The 19,831-nt window shown below is 36.1% G+C and overlaps 2 protein-coding genes across 2 annotated transcripts; one reads left to right on the top strand and one right to left on the bottom strand.

Moving 5' to 3' along the window:
• Window positions 1–2,794: 2,794 nt before the first annotated feature.
• On the top strand, window positions 2,795–4,455 carry LOC136234164 (acyl-CoA-binding protein). Its single transcript, XM_066023947.1, has 4 exons — window positions 2,795–2,951; window positions 3,671–3,788; window positions 4,020–4,082; window positions 4,186–4,455. The coding sequence occupies exons 1-4, from the start codon at window positions 2,940–2,942 to the stop codon at window positions 4,263–4,265; spliced, it is 273 nt and encodes a 90-aa protein (XP_065880019.1). The 5' UTR covers window positions 2,795–2,939; the 3' UTR covers window positions 4,266–4,455.
• A 12,240-nt stretch (window positions 4,456–16,695) lies between these two features.
• Window positions 16,696–19,466, bottom strand: LOC136231974 (uncharacterized). Its single transcript, XM_066021010.1, has 4 exons — window positions 18,700–19,466; window positions 18,047–18,102; window positions 17,762–17,954; window positions 16,696–17,291 (listed from the first exon to the last, which is right to left on the bottom strand). The coding sequence occupies exons 1-4, from the start codon at window positions 19,393–19,395 to the stop codon at window positions 16,938–16,940; spliced, it is 1,299 nt and encodes a 432-aa protein (XP_065877082.1). The 5' UTR covers window positions 19,396–19,466; the 3' UTR covers window positions 16,696–16,937.
• Window positions 19,467–19,831: the final 365 nt, after the last annotated feature.

Here is a 19,831-nt window from a genome sequence, read left to right as displayed (position 1 = left end):
CACATGCTGCCTCACATGGTTGGTTTATCAATCAACTTGATATTTCTAATGACTTTCTCCACGGTAATCTCTCAAAATTAATCTTTATGGAACAAGCTCAATGATTCATTGCGTAAGTATTGTATGCCCTAGGCCATTCCCGTTGTAGAGTATAAAGTGTGAATTTCCTATCCAAATGGAAGTTAATAATATATATTTGTTATTCATGTTATGAATACTTAAATACATTAGTCTAGAGATTATTTACAAAGAGACGATATTATTAAGAGTTAATAATAATGATATATATTTATTTGGTAAAATAATAATCTTAAATATTCATAGTCGATGGATAATGAATTGGACATTCATCTCTTCTTAAATTATTACCTCTGTTTATTTTCTTGACTAGTACGAGATACTAATCAGAACATAATAATCTCATTTTGATGATATCAGAATAAATATATGGACATTCAAAGAGGTGAATGATTCGAACTGTGACGTTAAATAATAATTGCACAAAAGGTTTACTCATAGTCAACATAATTATTATCTAGGTCATAATAGTGTATATAGTCCTTTAACTTGAGAAAACTTACTTGTTTGTTTTGTATTGGGATCTTAATTCTGATGACCATGACTCCAACTCTGTCAAAGAACTTGGCAAACATCTTATCTAAGGGGATGAATACAAAAGTGTAGTCGGAGTACTGCAACATCTCACAATAACACGTCCTAACATTGCGTTTGCGATAAATAAACTGTGTCAATTTCTTCATCCCCCACGGATAAGGATTGAAAATGTGTCAAAAGAGTTTTTCACTACATTCAGGGCACCTTAAATCATGGCATAGTTCTATCGTTTGCCAAAACTCAACACATCCACTGTTACTCCAGTAGTGATTGGGGCGGATGCCCCGATAATCGTCGATCTACAGGCGCATTTTGTGTTTACCTTGGTAATAGTTTAATCTCGTGACATAAAAAAAGCCGACCATCACACGCTCATTAACAAAGAGTGAATATAAAGCAGTTGCGCATACTACGGTGGAACTCATGTGGCTACAATCTCTCATGGGTGACTTTGGTTTTCCCATACCTCATCCGGTCCAATTATGGTGCGATAATGATGGTGTCATCTATCTCACCAGCAACTTTGTCTTTCATGACCGGACCAAGCATATTAAACTTGACTACAATTTTATTCGTGAAAAGGCTAGTTCTGGTTTTTTAAATGCTCGCGTTATTTCCCACTAATGATCAAATGATGGATGTACTCACCAAGCCTCTAGTTAGTGTTCGCTTTCAATTGCTTCGATCACGTCTCACGATTCAAGCCCTCATCGCTTGAGGGGGTGATAGAGATAATCACAACAATTATCTCTTAATTATTATACAATTTACTTTGTAAATATCTCTTTATTAGTTAGAGATAATTATTCTTATTTTATGTATTTATCAAAGTTATCAAACTTAGGTCTTATTTGGATGGGGGTATTTTAAAGTAAAGTAAGGTAGGATAAGGTAAGTGAAGTGAATGAAATAATTTGTTGTGTTTGGATAGAAGGTAAGATGAGTGATGGTTCAATAATGTAATTGTGTTTGGTTTGATGGTAAGGTAAAGTAAGGTAAGGTAAGTTATGTACAAAATTACTTTTATATCCAAACAATGTCTTATTTTAAAATAAAATATAGAGGGTAATTTTGGAAAAGAAAAATCAGTCACCTCCTACCCTCCAATTTGTGGTGTAAAGAAAATCAGCCAAATTTCACCTCACCTACCATCACTTACTATTACATTTAATTACACCTCAAAACAAACAAGATTAGCTACTATCACTTACCCTCACTTACTTTAAAATACCTCCATCCAAACAAGCTGGTAGGAATCTTGTCTGTATATTAACACATTCAATACATTTTTTAATTAAGAGAATTATTTTACTCAAACCTAATTAGAATTATCAACTCTAATTGGTATTATCATATTTATCCATAAGAAGTAGAATATTAATTTTCAGTTAACTTGATGTGTTTTGATAATTATACATAATAGAAAATTGAGTATATTAAATAACTAATTTTCATTGGATTCGGAGGAAAGCTAATTTAACTTCTACATGTAAAGTATAAAATAGTATAATTTCAGTTTCAACATTTATTAGATGACACGGTTAAAAGTTTTATTGATAAAAATTAACATATCAAATGAATATTTGTTAACCTTACATTATGAACCCTGAGACTCACAGATAAATTGTAGAGTGGAAGTATGACAGTAATGTCTAAATGCATAACACATTTATCTTATGTGTCATTTACTGTTAATAAAATCTTTAAATCATACTATTTAAAACATTAAAATTGAAAATTTACTAATTTTACGTGAAGGTGAAATTAACTCTCCCGATATGAGATTAAAAGGAAAAAAAAAAAAAACTAGTATTTTCTTATCCAAAGCTAAGAATAAGATATTTTGTTTTGTCAACAAACTTTCAAAATGGTTAATTTGGGGAAAAACTAAAAGATGGTGTTTCTCTCTAAAGCTATATTTGAGGCAATTAAAGCTCCATCTCTACCATCCACATGTACAACCTTTACAACTACAACTACTCGCTTAGTCGTATCATCAACGGACCAAACAATGACACGTAACTACTATTACTATGAGAATATGCCACAGCATATGTATGAGCACCTACACACAAACAGATCCTTTCCAATGTTTTTATACCAGGGACCTTATCTAGTACAAGCAAGGCCACACTATCACCGATCTTAAACCGTGCAGAATAAAATTCTCTAGGATGATTCAAATCCAACGGCTTTAAATACGTTTCTATTAGTGGGTGTCTTACGGAATCGTTTCCTTCATTCTATAAGTAACCAAACCTCTATGCGGTTTCCAATTCATTCAATCTTTGTTCTCCTTCAGTTGACAACATTCAATTGGGGAAATGGGTTTGAAGGTATCGCCATAATCCCTCTCTCTCTTCAATTATTCTAGTTTCATCTGCAATACATTGTATACTCAGTCTTTCATTTTCTCTTTTTCATTGATGAAAAGATGGAAATTAATTTTTATCTGTTTGATTATCTGTTCATGTTTACAATTATTTAATGGGTTATTGTTCAGATCTGCCATTTGATTCGTTGGACTAATTAATTTTGCATTTTGTTCCGGCTGTCTTTAGATCTAATCAATTTGAACTCCTGATTTTAAATTTGTGTATTTCTTCACTGGAGAAAGAACGAAAGGTTTTTTGTTCAACTCGATTTTGATTCTGAAACAAGTCTCAAGAAAATTACAGGTGTGAGAGTGAAATTTAGTAACTTAAGCAAGGGGAATAGTTAGTTTGCTTTCGTTATGTGCTCTGTTGATTCGGATATATGCGTTTTTCACAAGCCTGTTGCTTCTTATCTGCTTTATAACTCTTCTTCAATTGTTTAGCTTAATCCTATAGTAATCAAACTAGAGAGATCACAGGACTTGATAAGGACTTGTTTCTTCCTTTCTTTGATTTCACCTTGTTTAGTTCTTAGGAATAGAATGTAATGGCAATTGATAAAGGGAATTTTGGATATTATTCTTACAAGTAATGGCAAAAATAAGTTCATTTGAGCCATTGTTATGTATGATTTATGTGAGGAAAAACAAGAGTGTTAATTGTGGAGCTGGTATCTGCAGGAGGACTTTGACGAGCATGCTGAGAAAGTTAAGACACTTCCAGAAACCACTACAAATGAGAACAAACTTATCTTGTATGGCCTGTTTAAGCAAGCCACTGTTGGACCAGTCAACACCGGTGAGTTCTTTCTGGTCTGTTTTGGTCTTTACCAGTTTGAATCTGTTACCCCCATTTAGTTTATTCAATTTCTTAACATTGTGATTCGAGTTTTCCATCTTTGTTGTTGATGAAAATGAACTTAAGTTTTGGTTAACTTGCATTTTACATTGACATCAAATACCAAATTTGATTTCATTTGAACCAAATAAAAGAAGAGCATTAGTTAAAATTGGATTCGTTGATTTGCAGCCCGTCCTGGAATGTTCAACATGAGAGACAGAGCAAAGTGGGATGCGTGGAAGGCTGTTGAAGGTACTGATTCTGATTCTGATTCATCATAGTTCGTTTTATCATGTGGTAAAATGGACCCAGTATCAGTAATTGATTTTAATTATGTAAATATTCTTTTTGGCAGGCAAATCTAAGGAGGAAGCCATGAATGACTACATTACTAAGGTTCAACAGTTGCTGGAAGAAGCTTCTGTTGCTGCTTAGTGTCTGTGTCTTCTTATCCTTTAGGGCCTACTGTTGATTGCTTGTCTTTGAAAACATCAAATCAGTCATAATAATTTTCTGTATTTGGTTATATGTTGTTCTCATATCTGTTTGCATTAGTTGTGTAGTTGTACCAATATGGTTTTAAATTAATGCTGGAAATGTGATCTGTGTCTCGAATTTTTCCCAATTCCTAGTCGTTTCTCTGCATTCCTTAATTATGCAAATAGAAATTAATGCATTCTCTAAGCATAATAAATGTCCATATTTTGCTATACATGTTATAATTCTAGCCAACTATATATGTACTCAAATATAGATGTAATTCTAGTCATCTAGGAAGGATAGTATATGTTAGCATCAATTCCTTGTATGCTTACATTCTAATAGTTATTTCAATATAGTTTTGACATGTCGAACTATAGAAAATTTAATACAGCGAAACAAGTGTATTGTTAGTTTCCCCAATATCAATATGTTTAAGGTGCCGTGATTAACTCCTTACTCCTTAGTTCATGTCTCAGAATAAGAAGAGATAATTTAGACAAATTGAAATGTCTCAGAATAAGAGATAATTTAGACAAATTGAAATGTATATCACTCGACAAGATAAGTAAATATTGGAGAATCGATGTTGGGTAGATCCAAATTCTCCTTTCATGCTAAACCGAATATTATATTCAAGCTTCCAAGCTTCCAAAAGCTTCCATCTATATTCTGTCAAAATAAGAAATACTCTCATGATTAGGAGCCTAAAACAACACAAGTAGATAGTGCCACCATTCAAGGAATGTCGACTTTCTTGATATTATTTTCTTATTTGATAAAAATTTAGTTTTCTCCCATTCTCAATTTCAATATAAAGAGGTATAACTCTCTTCACTAAAGTACTTTCACAGTACGACAATCTTCTCTCTTCTCTAAGTACAAATTATTTTCTTTCTTACTTTCTCTGTCTAGATGAAAACTAATCTAAACGTCGGGGTATCCCTCTCTGAAAATGCGACTAAGGATTGTTTTGCCAAACTCACGTAAGGAAGATATATATATTCTCGGACATCCAGTTCAACCTATTCCAAAACCTCGTCCTTAAGAACAACTTCTTGCTCATCATTTTTTCCATATATTTTCTATTGAAATTTCTTACTACATTATGAGTAAGTGTGGGCTAGATAACTATATTGTTAATGACCCTCCTACCACCGCCATGCCAACTTGAGCCCTGCGAGGAAAGCTTCATAATCTGTTTGAATTTTTATAGCAGAAAAATTGAATCGGGTGGCATAATTAAGGTGGAATTGATCCAAACCCCTTAATGATATACCAACCTCTAAATTTTCCTGGCTCAAAGAGTCATTTATGCTCATATTTCATTCTAACACAAGTAGGGACTGACTTGGGTTTCTACACTGCCTGATGTGAAACTCAGCAATGAATTCTGGGAGCACTTGGGCTTTAACGTATGGCTGAGGTTCAAAGCGTATGTCGATTGGGACATTCAAACAGTCCATTAATTAATGCATCTAGAGACGTTTGGTCTTTGTATCTGTTAATAAAATGAGAAATTTGTTCGCACAAGGACTTTGTGCCTAAAAGTAAGGATGGAAACGTGTTGTAGCATGTAGAATGTCCAATAACGCCTTCTCGATGACATAATATCGCGGCTCTTCTCCTTTTTATATCCTACTGAAGTAATATAGAGGGAAGATCTATGTTCCATCAACTCGTACTATGGTTCCTCTGCCATTATTAAATAAAATTCGAGCACATCTCCTTTTTTGGCGCACTAAGGAGGTGTACTTGAGAAAATGTAGATGATATTTATGCTCTTTCGGTTCCTTTTTTGAAGTTGGTTAAGTATCAACTTTTTAATGCCTTCGAAGGGTTCTTGGATTTTTCATTCCATAAAAGAGGATGATCTTTCTTATTATGAAGCTTGTAAAAGAAAAAATCAGGAGAGAAGAAACACTTACAAATTTCTAGGAAGATTATGGAAGCTCACAAGTCAGAAAGAAATGCATGAGTCGAAAAAGAACTCTGCAGATTTTGGGTCTTCTTTTATATAGTTCTCTGTAGGATGGGTGAAAATTCGCTTTTAATGAAAGACCTCTAATGTCATCCTTGAAACTCATAAATGTCTTTCTGCTTAATTTCGTCTAGGTTAAGCGCATAGGAGTACATGTCACTCATCCCGATGAGTTAAATAAATGGTGGAAATGATGCTTACAAGGAGGATTACACGCCTACTAGGGATGCCGCTTTTCTAAAGCCAGACAACGCGACGTCCCACCTACCTAGAAGATAAAAGATCACGTGTGACACAACGAATCCCATATCCTCCCAAATGGAACATTCGAGTGATTAAGTATCTATGGAATGTTGAACCATTTCTTAGAAGTTATAGTAAGGCCCACAAAACATCTAGCAACTGAAGCCCTAAATAGCTTTGAGAACCAAAAGGGGACATATGCTATTACGTGAATATATATCAAGATACATGTGTTGTCATCTTAAGCTAACAGTGATGTCCGAATAAAGAGAGATTGTCAGATCAAACTAAACAAGAATAAATATTCCTCATGACACGTGGACCAATGGGATACACTTTGAATCCTCTTCGAACCATGACCCCTTATTCGCGCCTAGGATTATGGATCCCATCACTAACTACTTAAAATACGTCCACGAAGTTGAAGCCAATACATGTATTCTAAGGAATATAAGGTGAATATTGGCGCTAAAAACAAGTTTGACTCATGGCTCTCTATAAATAGAATGTGACTTTCATATTTAAGGTACACATACACATCTATTGCAATTTACTCTTGTTGGCCCAAAATAAAATAAATTTTATTTTATGTATATACAATGCTTGGGTTTTGATTTTAGGATATAGTTTATATTTTGTCTAGAAAATAATAATGGTAAAATAAAAATAAAAATACATATGTAAACTAACCTCCAACCGATGAGCACGTCTTGCACCACGCGGGGCATAACTCTAACACGCGAAGCGTATTGGCCAGCCCGCGAGGCGTGGAGGAAGCTACTTCCGAAGGACAGCTAGAGAGCTCAACCACGCGGGGCGTTCCTTCTCATACGCGAGGCGTAGATCAGGCACCTGGAGAAGTTAGACTTCAGAGACTCCACCACGCGGGGCGTACCTTACTTTACGCCACGTGTAAAACGCATCGACAAGGCGCTCCAGGATCAGAAGCACAAACACGCGGGGCGTGCCTTCCTATACGCAGAGCGTATACCATCCATCTGAAGACGTTCCACTTCAAAGGCTCCACTATGCGGGGCGTACCTTACTTTACGCCACGCGTAAAACACATCAACAAGACGCATCAGGTTCAGAAGCTGCACTACGCAGGGCGTAGCTAGACTTACGCGGGGCGTGTTCTTTCTCTCGGCAAATTAGAGGTCAGTTCTCGCCCCGGAGCCAGTTGTCGATCACCGATTTCTCAGAACGCATCCGGACACAGCCACGGGCTAGCCTACAAGCTTAGCCCTATCCCCACATCTAGGCCCAAACCTTAAGATTTTCTCTAAACCACAAAGTAGTGGAGTGATGTGGCATGGAAGTTAGTGGAGGTTAGTGGTAGTTGGAAGAAGTTGAGGAAGTTGATGATGTGGCAAGGTAGTGGGCAAGGTTAGAGAGAAAAATAAGAGGTAGTTGACCAATAATTACCAAAATACCACTAAATAATTACCAAAACGCCACTTCAAAAAACTATAAATAGACCCCCTCCCCTTATAAAAAATCACTCAATCCAACACAACAAAACCCCTTCCTAAGGTCCCTTCCAATGCTCTCTAGTTCTTAGTTCTAGTTCTTAGTTCTTAAGTCCCTTTGTTCTTAGTTCTTCAAGTTCTTTCTTTCGTTCTTCGTTTTTTCTTAGCTTCGATTCCTCTTTTAGCTCTTCTTTAGCTCCAATTAAAGTTCCAATAGCCTCTTTCCAAGTTTTTCTAATTCAATTTAGTATTCCAAGTCTTTAATTTGCTCAATTCCTAGCTAGAGCTCTGTTTTCAAATCGATTTTCCAAATTCGTCCAATTACTTTCAAAGCCCGATTGCGTCTATTTAAAGTCATTTTTTGCTTTCAATCCCTTCGACAAAGTTGTTCCTGACGTCTTGAAGTTCAATCTAGTATATTTATTTGCCCAATTCCGTGCCCAGAAACTCTATTTACAAGCCGATCTGTCCAGCCCAAATCCTTTTAGACATTCTGTTTCCAGAATTTTCCAGATTCGTCCAGTTATTTTCAACTCCCAATTTCGTCTAATTAGCATCTGTTTTAGCCTTCGATCCCTTATAGAAGTTTGTTCCTGACCTCCTGAAGTTAAATTTAGCCTATTTACTCGTCCAATTCCGTGTTCTTAAGCATCCAAACGAGCCTCCCGAAGTTGAGGGTTAAATCTGCCCCATTTGCCTACCAACGTTTTGCCATTGCCAAGATCACATACCGTACGGGCCCGACCGGTTGCAGCTCTCCAAGGACCTCGCACAGACACCAAAATTCAACATCAATCCGAGATAGCTATTGTGGCTCCGAGTTTGTTGTTGAATTCCAATTTATTTTAATTGCATTTCAATTCCTTGTATTTGATTTGTTCTTCCAGTTCAATTGAATTAGCTATATGTTTAGTATAGAAGTTCTTCAATTGTAATTCATTTTCAATTTCATGCTTACCTCAAACACATGTATTCAAACCTTGATTTACATCAATAAAATACCGATTTTTCACCAAATCTCGTGTTAATTTCGCACCTTCAATTTCTTTACTTTTCCCATCTTCAATCTATACGCTTAGCTTAAATAAAAACAATTTATCTCGCAAAGTTTCTATAACGGCGCGAGAGACCTAAGAGGGACTTTTTCAATCTTTGCGTCCCTCGCCAATCGTTTCGTTTAGAATTCAAGTTTTGGCGCGCAAATTCCATAAACTTAACCATTTTAATTGAGAGGTAATCTTCTCTGGCACGCCCGCACCCTAACCACACGTGACAAGGTTGAAAATTAGCATATTCGCAAAATATCGCTAACAATTTTTGGTACGCCCAGTGGGACATTTTTGTTTTGTTAGCTTAGCCAAAAATTTTAAAACCTTTTAATTTAGCTTGTCATTCATGCTTTACTTTATTATTGCCTTAATAAGTAGTTATCTTTGTTTATGTTCTTGCTTAACTCCAATTACTAATTCAATTTCATCATTTTTTACCATTATTCACGGAGAATGCCTCTGAATATCAATAGGTGCAAAGCAATCAAACCATGACGAGGACAGCATACGAAGATGCAAGGGATGCTACGATACCGGTGTATTTTGGTGGTTTCAATCAGAATCGTCATTTTACAATAAATACAACAGTACCATGGGTCCATTGGTACACTGTTTTTAGGTGCTACACTGATGGCTATATTCAATATATTCATAGTGATGAACGTGATATCGACTGTGAATGTTGTGCTTATGTTCAACCTACGTCATTCTATGATGATCAATATGGTTGCTACGTGGAGTAAGTCCAGGAGTCCCATAAAAATCCACATGGTCCTGATTATATTGAAGTATGGGAGCATCTACGGATGAGTAATCCTCATTGCCGAAATAATTATATTTGCAATTATAGGGATGAGAACCTCCATTTCCATCGTCCGTGTCGGCAATCTTGCTTCGAAAGAAGTACGATCATTCCACCAGTCGAGCATAAGACCTATGAAAAGTTTGAGTGCTCTAATATGAGTTATGACCAAAATTCTTTCAACGATTCTAGTCGTGTGGCAGAGGTGGAAGCAGTCCAAGTTGTTGAGGATGATGGAGAAATCAAATCATTACTTATGGAGGAGAACCAATCAAAGGACGATGAATATCAACAATTTTTGGATCAACTCGAGAAACAGAGGGCTAATATAGCAGCTTCTCTCAGAGTCTACACCGTATCAGGGCCATCCAAGATGAAGTACTTCATCACTTAGAAGCATTTTCCACACGCCCGACTCTTTCAGAAACGAAGCTTCCTAACAGTGAGGCGGTGATAGAAAGTCAAGAGGATGGAGACGATCCCTATGACTATGATTCTACGTCCATGCAAGAGGATGACGCCGCTTCCAATGATCTTGATTCGGGGGCCAGCATAGAGGAAGCAACTCAATAAGAACCCACTCTAGAAGTGCTGCCCATATATGCAAATCCCCAAAGGTCAATGGGATGTTTATGGAGCCTCAACATGAACGAGAAGGAAGTTGTGCAAACCAAAGACGAGGATGAAGATGTATCCCATAACCTCAATTCAGGTTTCAGCCAGGAGGATGATGACCTATCAGATACTCCGAACTCGGGGGGCATCCGCGAAACTCCTATAGAGATTCAAGAAGAAGAACGAGATGTTTCTAAGAGCTATGACTCAGAGTCCAACGAAGTGGATGATGCCGTGTCTAGTGATCTTGATTCGGGGGGCAGTAAAGAGGAAGCAATTCAGCAAGAACCCGCTCTAGAAGTATTTCCCATAGATGCAAATCCTCCAAAGTCAATGGAATTTCCATGGAGTCCTGACGTGAACAAGAAGACAGTGGTACAAGCCCAGGAAGAGGAGGAAGATATATCTCATGACCTCAATTCGGATTTCAGCCAGGAGGATGATGACCCATCAAGCACTTCTAACTCGGAGGGAATCCACGAAGGACCTGTAGAAATTCAAGAAGATGAGGAAGACGTTTCTTGGAGCTATGATTCAGAATCTAGTCAAGAGGATGAGGTATCCAACCCGGGGGGCATCCAAATGGAAGAGGTGCAAGAATTTATTCTAGAAGAATCTCTCATTCTTGTGAAGTCTTTAAAATCAGAAGATCTTATCAAAAGTTGTGATATCGAAGAAGAAGCAGCTTCAGAAACACAGGAAAATAAAGAAGATATTTTCTACGATTGTAAGTCGCAACTCAGTCATGATGAAGAAAACTTCTATGATCATGGTTTGGGGGGCAGTCAATATCAAGAGATTAATTGAGAATCCACCCTAGAAGTACCTCTAATGATTCCTCCAATAACTCATGTTTTTCCAGAGCCTATGCTCACCATGAAGTTTGTTAACTCGAGTAGAAGATCAAGTTTGCAATCCATGATTCTACTTGTCATCAGTCTACTTCAGTTGTCCTACCATCCAGACAAGTCACGAGGTTTTTACTTCTTAACCGTGTTTATTCATTTAGACTCTAGTTTACAAATACTTTTTATTATGCGGAAAGAGAGTCATGAAAATAAGAGTCTAGACATGGAAACTCATATCCCTCTTGTAGAGATGTTACTGAGCATTTTATTGTATGAGGCTATAACATAATGTTGTACGTACAACATAGCTCATAAGACCATTCATGGTCAAAATAAGTTGGCGTTTTTGCCAGCACACAAAAAAAAAAAGAGAAAATGAAAAAATATTTTAGTTTTCAAAATAAATTATTTATGTTCATGTTTCCATTTGGTTCATATTTTCTACTTTTGTTTTCGCATCTTCTTCATTTGCTTCAAACTCTAACTCACAAACCAGAACACTCAATCATTACCATTTCTAAATCGTACTTGTTATCTATTAGTTGATTCCGGTTAATTAAAATACCCAGAACCAAGCTTTTGGTAATTATTGATCTCAAAATCATAATTTCCATCAAACAACTGTTCTGGTTAGCTTTTTTTTTTCCAAAATTGATTTCATCCGCCATAAACCACCTTTTCCTTCAAAACCAATCTCAATTTCTTCGTTGATATCCAGATTATAACTCTCAACTTTCATTTTGTTCAAAACGATTTCCTATAACCTCAATCTTCTCACTCGAAATCACCCCATTGCCATTTGATTTTTCTTACACCGGATAACTCATGTATTCGAATTTTAAAATGATTCTGACACATCCAATTTCTACGTCAAATTCAACAAATTTCAATCTGATTATTCTAGAAGTCCATTTAGCTTAGATAAACATTATACACTCCTCAATTTAAGGCAATCGTGTCCAAATTAATTTCCATCATCATCATAGCTTCAATTTATTTTTTCATTAATCTGGAATCCTTCAATCCATTTCCATATCATTTTCAGACGCAATCTCTGATTCTAAAGTATCAATTATCTCAGAACCAAGCTTTTGGTATTTATTTGATCTGAATCAAATTTAATCCCATCAAACAACTGTTCTGAACAACTGTTTTGATCTCAAACCATTCATCGGTCACGAGGTCAAGTTTGTTATTATTTATTTATTTTTGTACAAATTATCTCCCATAATTTCGTCGTACATATTGCTTTGTAATTTTCTAGCTTTATTTCTCATATTTTCACAAAAAAAATCAATGAGCTCAAACGAGGCTCTTATAAAAAAAACCGAAGCAAAATAAAAAAAAAATAAAAAAAAAAAATTGGTTCAAAAAATCCTAAATACATTCTTTTGTGTACAAATTTTCAATTCTAGTCAATTTATACACAAAAGAGGGGGGCAATTGTTGGCCCAAAATAAAATAAATTTTATTTTATGTATATACAATGCTTGGGTTTTGATTTTAGGATATAGTTTATATTTTGTCTAGAAAATAATAATGGTAAAATAAAAATAAAAATACATATGTAAACTAACCTCCAACCGATGAGCACGTCTTGCACCACGCGGGGCATAACTCTAACACGCGAAGCGTATTGGCCAGCCCGCGAGGCGTGGAGGAAGCTACTTCCGAAGGACAGCTCGGGAGCTCAACCACGCGGGGCGTTCCTTCTCATACGCGAGGCGTAGATCAGGCACCTGGAGAAGTTAGACTTTAGAGACTCCACCACGCGGGGCGTACCTTACTTTACGCCACGCGTAAAACGCATCGACAAGGCGCTCCAGGATCAGAAGCACAAACACGCGGGGCGTGCCTTCCTATACACAGAGCGTATACCATCCATCCGAAGACGTTCCACTTCAAAGGCTCCACTACGCGGGGCGTACCTTACTTTACGCCACGCGTAAAACGCATCAACAAGACGCATCAGGTTCAGAAGCTGCACTACGCAGGGTGTAGCTAGACTTACGCGGGGCGTGTTCTTTCTCTCGGCAAATTAGAGGTCAGTTCTCGCCCGGAGCCCGTTGTCGATCACCGATTTCTCAGAACGCATCCGGACACAGCCACGGGCTAGCCTACAAGCTTAGCCCCATCCCCACATCTAGGCCCAAACCTTAAGATTTTCTCTAAACCACAAGGTAGTGGAGTGATGTGGCATGGAAGTTAGTGGAGGTTAGTGGTAGTTGGAAGAAGTTGAGGAAGTTGATGATGTGGCAAGGTAGTGGGCAAGGTTAGAGAGAAAAATAAGGGGTAGTTGACCAATAATTACCAAAATACCACTAAATAATTACCAAAACGCTACTTCAAAAAACTATAAATAGACCCCCTCCTCTTCATAAAAAATCACTCAATCTAACACAATAAAACCCCTTCCTAAGGTCCCTTCCAATGCTCTCTAGTTCTTAGTTCTAGTTCTTAGTTCTTAAGTCCCTTTGTTCTTAGTTCTTCAAGTTCTTTCTTTCGTTCTTCATTTTTTCTTAGCTTCGATTCCTCTTTTAGCTCTTCTTTAGCTCCAATTAAAGTTCCAATAGCCTCTTTCCAAGTTTTTCTAATTCAATTTAGTATTCCAAGTCTTTAATTTGCTCAATTCCTAGCTAGAGCTCTGTTTTCAAATCGATTTTCCAGATTCGTCCAATTACTTTCAAAGCCCGATTGCGTCTATTTAAAGTCATTTTTTGCTTTCAATCCCTTCGACAAAGTTGTTCCTGACGTCTTGAAGTTCAATCTAGTATATTTATTTGCCCAATTCCGTGCCCAGAAACTCTATTTACAAGCCGATCTGTCCAGCCCAAATCCTTTTAGACATTCTGTTTCCAGAATTTTCCAGATTCGTCCAGTTATTTTCAACTCCCAATTTCGTCTAATTAGCATCTGTTTTAGCCTTCGATCCCTTATAGAAGTTTGTTCCTGACCTCCTGAAGTTAAATTTAGCCTATTTACTCGTCCAATTCCGTGTTCTTAAGCATCCAAACGAGCCTCCCGAAATTGAGGGTTAAATCTGCCCCATTTGCCTACCAACGTTTTGCCATTGCCAAGATCACATACCGTACGGGCCCGACCGGTTGCAGCTCTCCAAGGACCTCGCACCGACACCAAAATTCAACATCAATCCGAGATAGCTATTGTGGCTCCGAGTTTGTTGTTGAATTCCAATTTATTTTAATTGCATTTCAATTCCTTGTATTTGATTTGTTCTTCCAGTTCAATTGAATTAGCTATATGTTTAGTATAGAAGTTCTTCAATTGTAATTCATTTTCAATTTCATGCTTACCTCAAACACATGTATTCAAACCTTGATTTACATCAATAAAATACCGATTTTTCACCAAATCTCGTGTTAATTTCGCACCTTCAATTTCTTTACTTTTCCCGTCTTCAATCTATACGCTTAGCTTAAATAAAAACAATTTATCTCGCAAAGTTTCTATAACGGCGCGAGAGACCCAAGAGGGACTTTTTCAATCCTTACGTCCCTCGCCAATCGTTTCGTTTAGAATTCAAGTTTTGGCGCGCAAATTCCATAAACTTAACCATTTTAATTGAGAGGTAGTCTTCTCTGGCACGCCCGCACCCTAACCACACGTGACAAGGTTGAAAATTAGCATATTCGCAAAATATCACTAACAACTCTCAATTGCTTAATACTCTCATCATATACTCTACTAACTTAGACATCAGAGTGGTCCGCTGGTCAACGGACTCGCTTTAATTTTTTCTGTCTTACTTCAAGCATCAGAGAAGTTCTCTCAAATGTCGGAGCATTTTCTATTTTATCTATAATGTTTGAAAGTTGAACCGATTTTGAGGCATTATTAACGGTGGGCTCTATATAGTTATGAATTTCGTTATCTTCACTTCATTTGTGTAAAAAAAATCAAAGATACATGTATAAACCTGGGAAAAAAAAATTAAAAAATTATATCATATTTGGTCTATTGCTGATTAGTACATAACTCTATATACGAAGTGGAGATGGACATATAAAGGTAAAATTACATTGTGTATAATGATAAGAATAAAATTGTTCTTAGTTACTAAAGTGGAGCTTACACCTTATAAAAAAAACAAGGAATAAAGTACCAAAATACGCTTAAGTTTTTAGGAAAGTACCAATTTAAGTTCAACGTTCAAAATAGCACCAACATAAACTTAACGTTTACAATATAATATCAATTTAGGCTTAACGTTTACAATATAGTATCAATTTAGGCCTCACGTACAAAATAGCACCAATATAGGGTCAATGTTTACAAAATAATACGAATTTAAACTTAACGTTTACAAAATATATCCAATTTAAACTAAAAGTCATAATTAAATTAACCATATTATATTCTTTTCCTATTAACTTTATATGTTATCTTTTTATTTAGTTCTATTTTATTATTTATTATAATACAATTAATTAGTATTCTTGCCAATTAAAACCTTATATTTGTTTTTCATCAACCATTCCATGACTCCTAAATTTCATGGCTCATGTAATATATGCAAACTAAAAGTATGGATACATATCCGTGTTCGAAATATTGTGGATATTCAATTACTTTTAGTTTGCATATATTACATGAGCAATGAAATTTAGTAGTCATGGAATTATTGATGAAAAACAAATATAAAATCTTAATGAGCAAGAATACTAATTAATTGTATTATAATAAATAAGAATATAAAACTAAACAAAAAGATAACATGTAAAGTTAATAGGAAAATAATATAATATGATTAATTTAATTTATGACGTTTAGGTTAAATTGTATATATTTTGTAAACGTTAAGCTTAAATTTGTATTAGTTTGTAAACGTTAAGCCTATATTGGTGCTATTTTGTACGTGAGGCCTAAATTGATGCTATATTGTAAACGTTAAGCCTAAATTGGTATTATGTTGTAAACGTTAAGTCTATATTGGTGCTATTTTGAACGTTGAGCCTAAATTGATACTTCCCAAAAACGTTAGGCGTATTTTGGTACTTTATTCCAACAAACAATGAAGAGTGTAGTGGATACTTTGTTAATACATGAGATGAGAGGAGTTGTTTTTTTATTAGGAATAGAAGAGATCGCATCATGACATTTATATAATATTTCACTCACTCCAGCGTTTCTGTCTACTAACATGTGCAGTATTATTTGTTGTTTTAAAAGAAAAAAGAAACATGCATGATTTGCAAATTATTAGTTCCAATTTTCTTTGGAAAAGTTCCTATTTGGCACTTTTTCCTTTCTTTATTCAACTGAGGCATGTCAATATTCTATCAATTTCAGTTTTATTTATTTATTTATTATCTGACTACAACTAGAAGAAAGAGCATCAAAACATTAATACAATATTTAATTCTTAAACTGAGCCTACTAAGACATGGTAAATATTCTATGAATCCAGATCAAAAAACTGTATGGGTTATTTCACAAACAGCAACATAACCATAGATAGAACATAGAATAAATACCCAGATGCTGCTTCAGCAGGGTTTACAAAAGATATATCAGCCTATTTACTCTGAGAGCTGTAATTAATAGTTAATACACTAAGGTTAGATCATAATCTCATTCATCCTACCAATTACACAGTTTTCTATTGAACAAAAGGATATCTAGATCCATAAAACTCCCTTGCCCTTGACGCTCCATCCCTCGCCAGAATCCCTTCCAGATCTCCTATTATTCTAGCCAACCATATTTCCAAGTTTCTTTGGACTTCCTTCATGTTATTTCTAACCGTGTCAAACGAACGTCTCGTTGTAACTTTCGCTTGCCCCTCCATCTCATCCCCATAGCCACTCTTCCCCATGTCAGTTTGCAATGTCATTTGCTTTTGTGAGGTTTCGGAAGCACGCTGTTGAAGTCGAAATGCTTCGAGCAAAAACTCGGTTTGTCTTTGTATGCGGAATTCCGGACTCAGTGTGGCCTCACAGGGATCACTTGCTTGCTGCAATGTGTTATGAGAAAAGCATTAAGAAGCATACCTCATAATGAAGCTACTAAACTTTGGAAAAAAGTAGGAAAATAACACCAAGCTTTCAATTGCTTTTCTAGGCCCCCCCCATGACTCTTAGTAAATTTCCATGTGGAAGCACATGTGCACACATCAGATAGAAAGTTATGTGACAATGAAAGTCATTCAATTTCAATATAAAAGTCAGCTCATCTAAAATACAGTAACAGGTTTATTATTATTATTATTTTATAATGCATATCCATCTCATTAGATCATTATTAGATGCTTTAACACAGTAATCTCTGTATGTGCAAGAAACAAAATTTCCATTCATGATCTTAACTATATGGTACAATAAAATTAAGCACCAAGGATGAAAAAGGACAGAAGATTTTAAGGTCAGAAAGATTGTGATAGCAAAAAGCAATAACAACAAAGAGAGAAACGAATCCATGCATTACCATTCTTCTACATAGGTCATCAATCTTCCCTGCAAGAGCTTGATACCTCTTGGCCTGCTTCTTCATTTGCGACAGAACCTTGGGTGGATCAGTTTTGCCAACATTTTCCAATTTCAGGAGTTCCTGTTCAAGCAATTTTAATTTAGAGGAAATTCCTGTTGATTCGCCATCGACCTTCCATGGAGATTCCCTTCTGAACAGGGGAAAGAGCATCAAACTTCCATCAGTGCCAACATTCCAGGCATAGTTAATGAGTATTGTTAGCACATTGAATGTGGAGTTTACCTTGGCACAAATTGCTTCATATGATAGAGTGACTCCAGAGACTCATAATGCATATCCTGGAAATATGAACTAATTTGAGAATCAAAAACAGTAAGAAGAATCACAAAAACATGAAAGAACAACTCAAACCAAAATATTTCTGGTAAAAAAGTCTCATGTGCATAACAATCACAAGGTCATATGCTTCACCAATTGATTCAAAGATGTGGCTAGTATTTAGTCAAGGAAGAGATTGGCTAGGTCCATTTTAAGTTGGGGGGAACTAACACTAAAGAAGGATTCCATAGATACCAAAGCAACCAAAATTAAACACAAAAGTCAGTCATCTGTGCATATCCAAACATCATGATATAAGAAATGAAACTATTATTGCACATGGAAATTAGACAAACAAACTACAAACAATATTCTATTGAATAAGACCCTGTTTAGGGATAAAGGAAGCATTTTTACCAGGAACAAAATCAGATACTTGTTAGGCATTGAGGTACAACTTTTATCCTTCAATTGTTCTCTATTTTCGAAACTAGAACTAACTTAATGATGGAAATAGTGCACAAGCAGCAGAGATAAGACAGAGGTAAAGAAAGGTTGCCTACTTCAAAATCTATCATTGAAAAAGTTATTCAGTCGGAAAAAAGACCAGTTCAAACCTGCCAGAGATTGGCTTTCTCAGACCAAAATTTAGAAGCAGAAGCAGCCAAGAAATCTGAATTGAAACCCCCAACAATTGACTGTTGTTGAAGATGATGTTGGCCGTAAACAAAATTGACATTCTCGTCTTCTTCTTCACCATGATAACACTCGCTATTTCCACAACCGGCAGAAACTTCTTCTTCTTCTTCTTCCTCCTCCTCCTCCCCCTCCCCCGTAAAATCATTAGAAGAAGTAGCATTTCTAGACATAAACCCAATTATCTCCTCCCGTTCCGTAACCTCTCTCTCCAAATCATGTATTTTAGCTTTCCAATCTCCCCTCTCAGAGTGAAAATCTTCAAGTGTAGCCCTAAGAGAAGCCAACTCCTCAGTGGCAGCGTCGATCTGGTGGAGTAGGCGCTTCTCCTCAGCTTGCCAAGCATTCCTATGGCTAGCAAAGATCTCAACAACTCTGGCATTGGCCTTGGAATCCTCTTTTCTTCTAGATTTCATGAGCTTGAGCTGGTCTTCGGCCTGAAAGAGACGAAAAGAAAGGTCTCTAATTTGGGAATGGAGGTTTGGTATTAAAGAGGTGGAGTTTGTAGGTAAGGAAGCCAAGAAGAGACCAAAACTAAGGCCTAAATAGGATGAGAAAGTGTGGCCCTGTGCTTCTTCTGCCTGATTTGATTTTTGTTCTCCGCCTTCCTCTGCCATTTTTTTTTATCAGATCAGATACTGAGCAACATAAACAATGGAGATGGAGAAGACGAATAAAACTACTTCTGTCCGAACTCCCTACACTATAAATATCCTAACTTTTTTATTTTATAAGTAATAAACACTGTTTTTAATCCCTAAATTTATTAAAAATACCTTATTAACTAGTATCTTAATTTATTTGGGATAAGGTATCAAAATGTGCGTAGGTTTTTAGGGAATTATTAGTATAGGATTAACATAAAATAAAGGTAACTCACATTATTCATATTAATCCGTTAAGTTCTGATTTCTCTCTCTACGTACAATTGACATAAGTTAACAGATTAATATGAATGATGTGTCACATTCCGTTATCGAGACCTAATAACGTATTGGACACGGCAAATTATTAGAAGCAATTGGTTCTCCATGTCAAATGAAAAACCTCCCC

Source organism: Euphorbia lathyris, chromosome 6 (genome assembly GCF_963576675.1).
Source record: "Euphorbia lathyris chromosome 6, ddEupLath1.1, whole genome shotgun sequence".
Taxonomy (NCBI): domain Eukaryota; kingdom Viridiplantae; phylum Streptophyta; class Magnoliopsida; order Malpighiales; family Euphorbiaceae; genus Euphorbia; species Euphorbia lathyris.
This window is presented reverse-complemented; position numbering and strand designations above follow the sequence as displayed.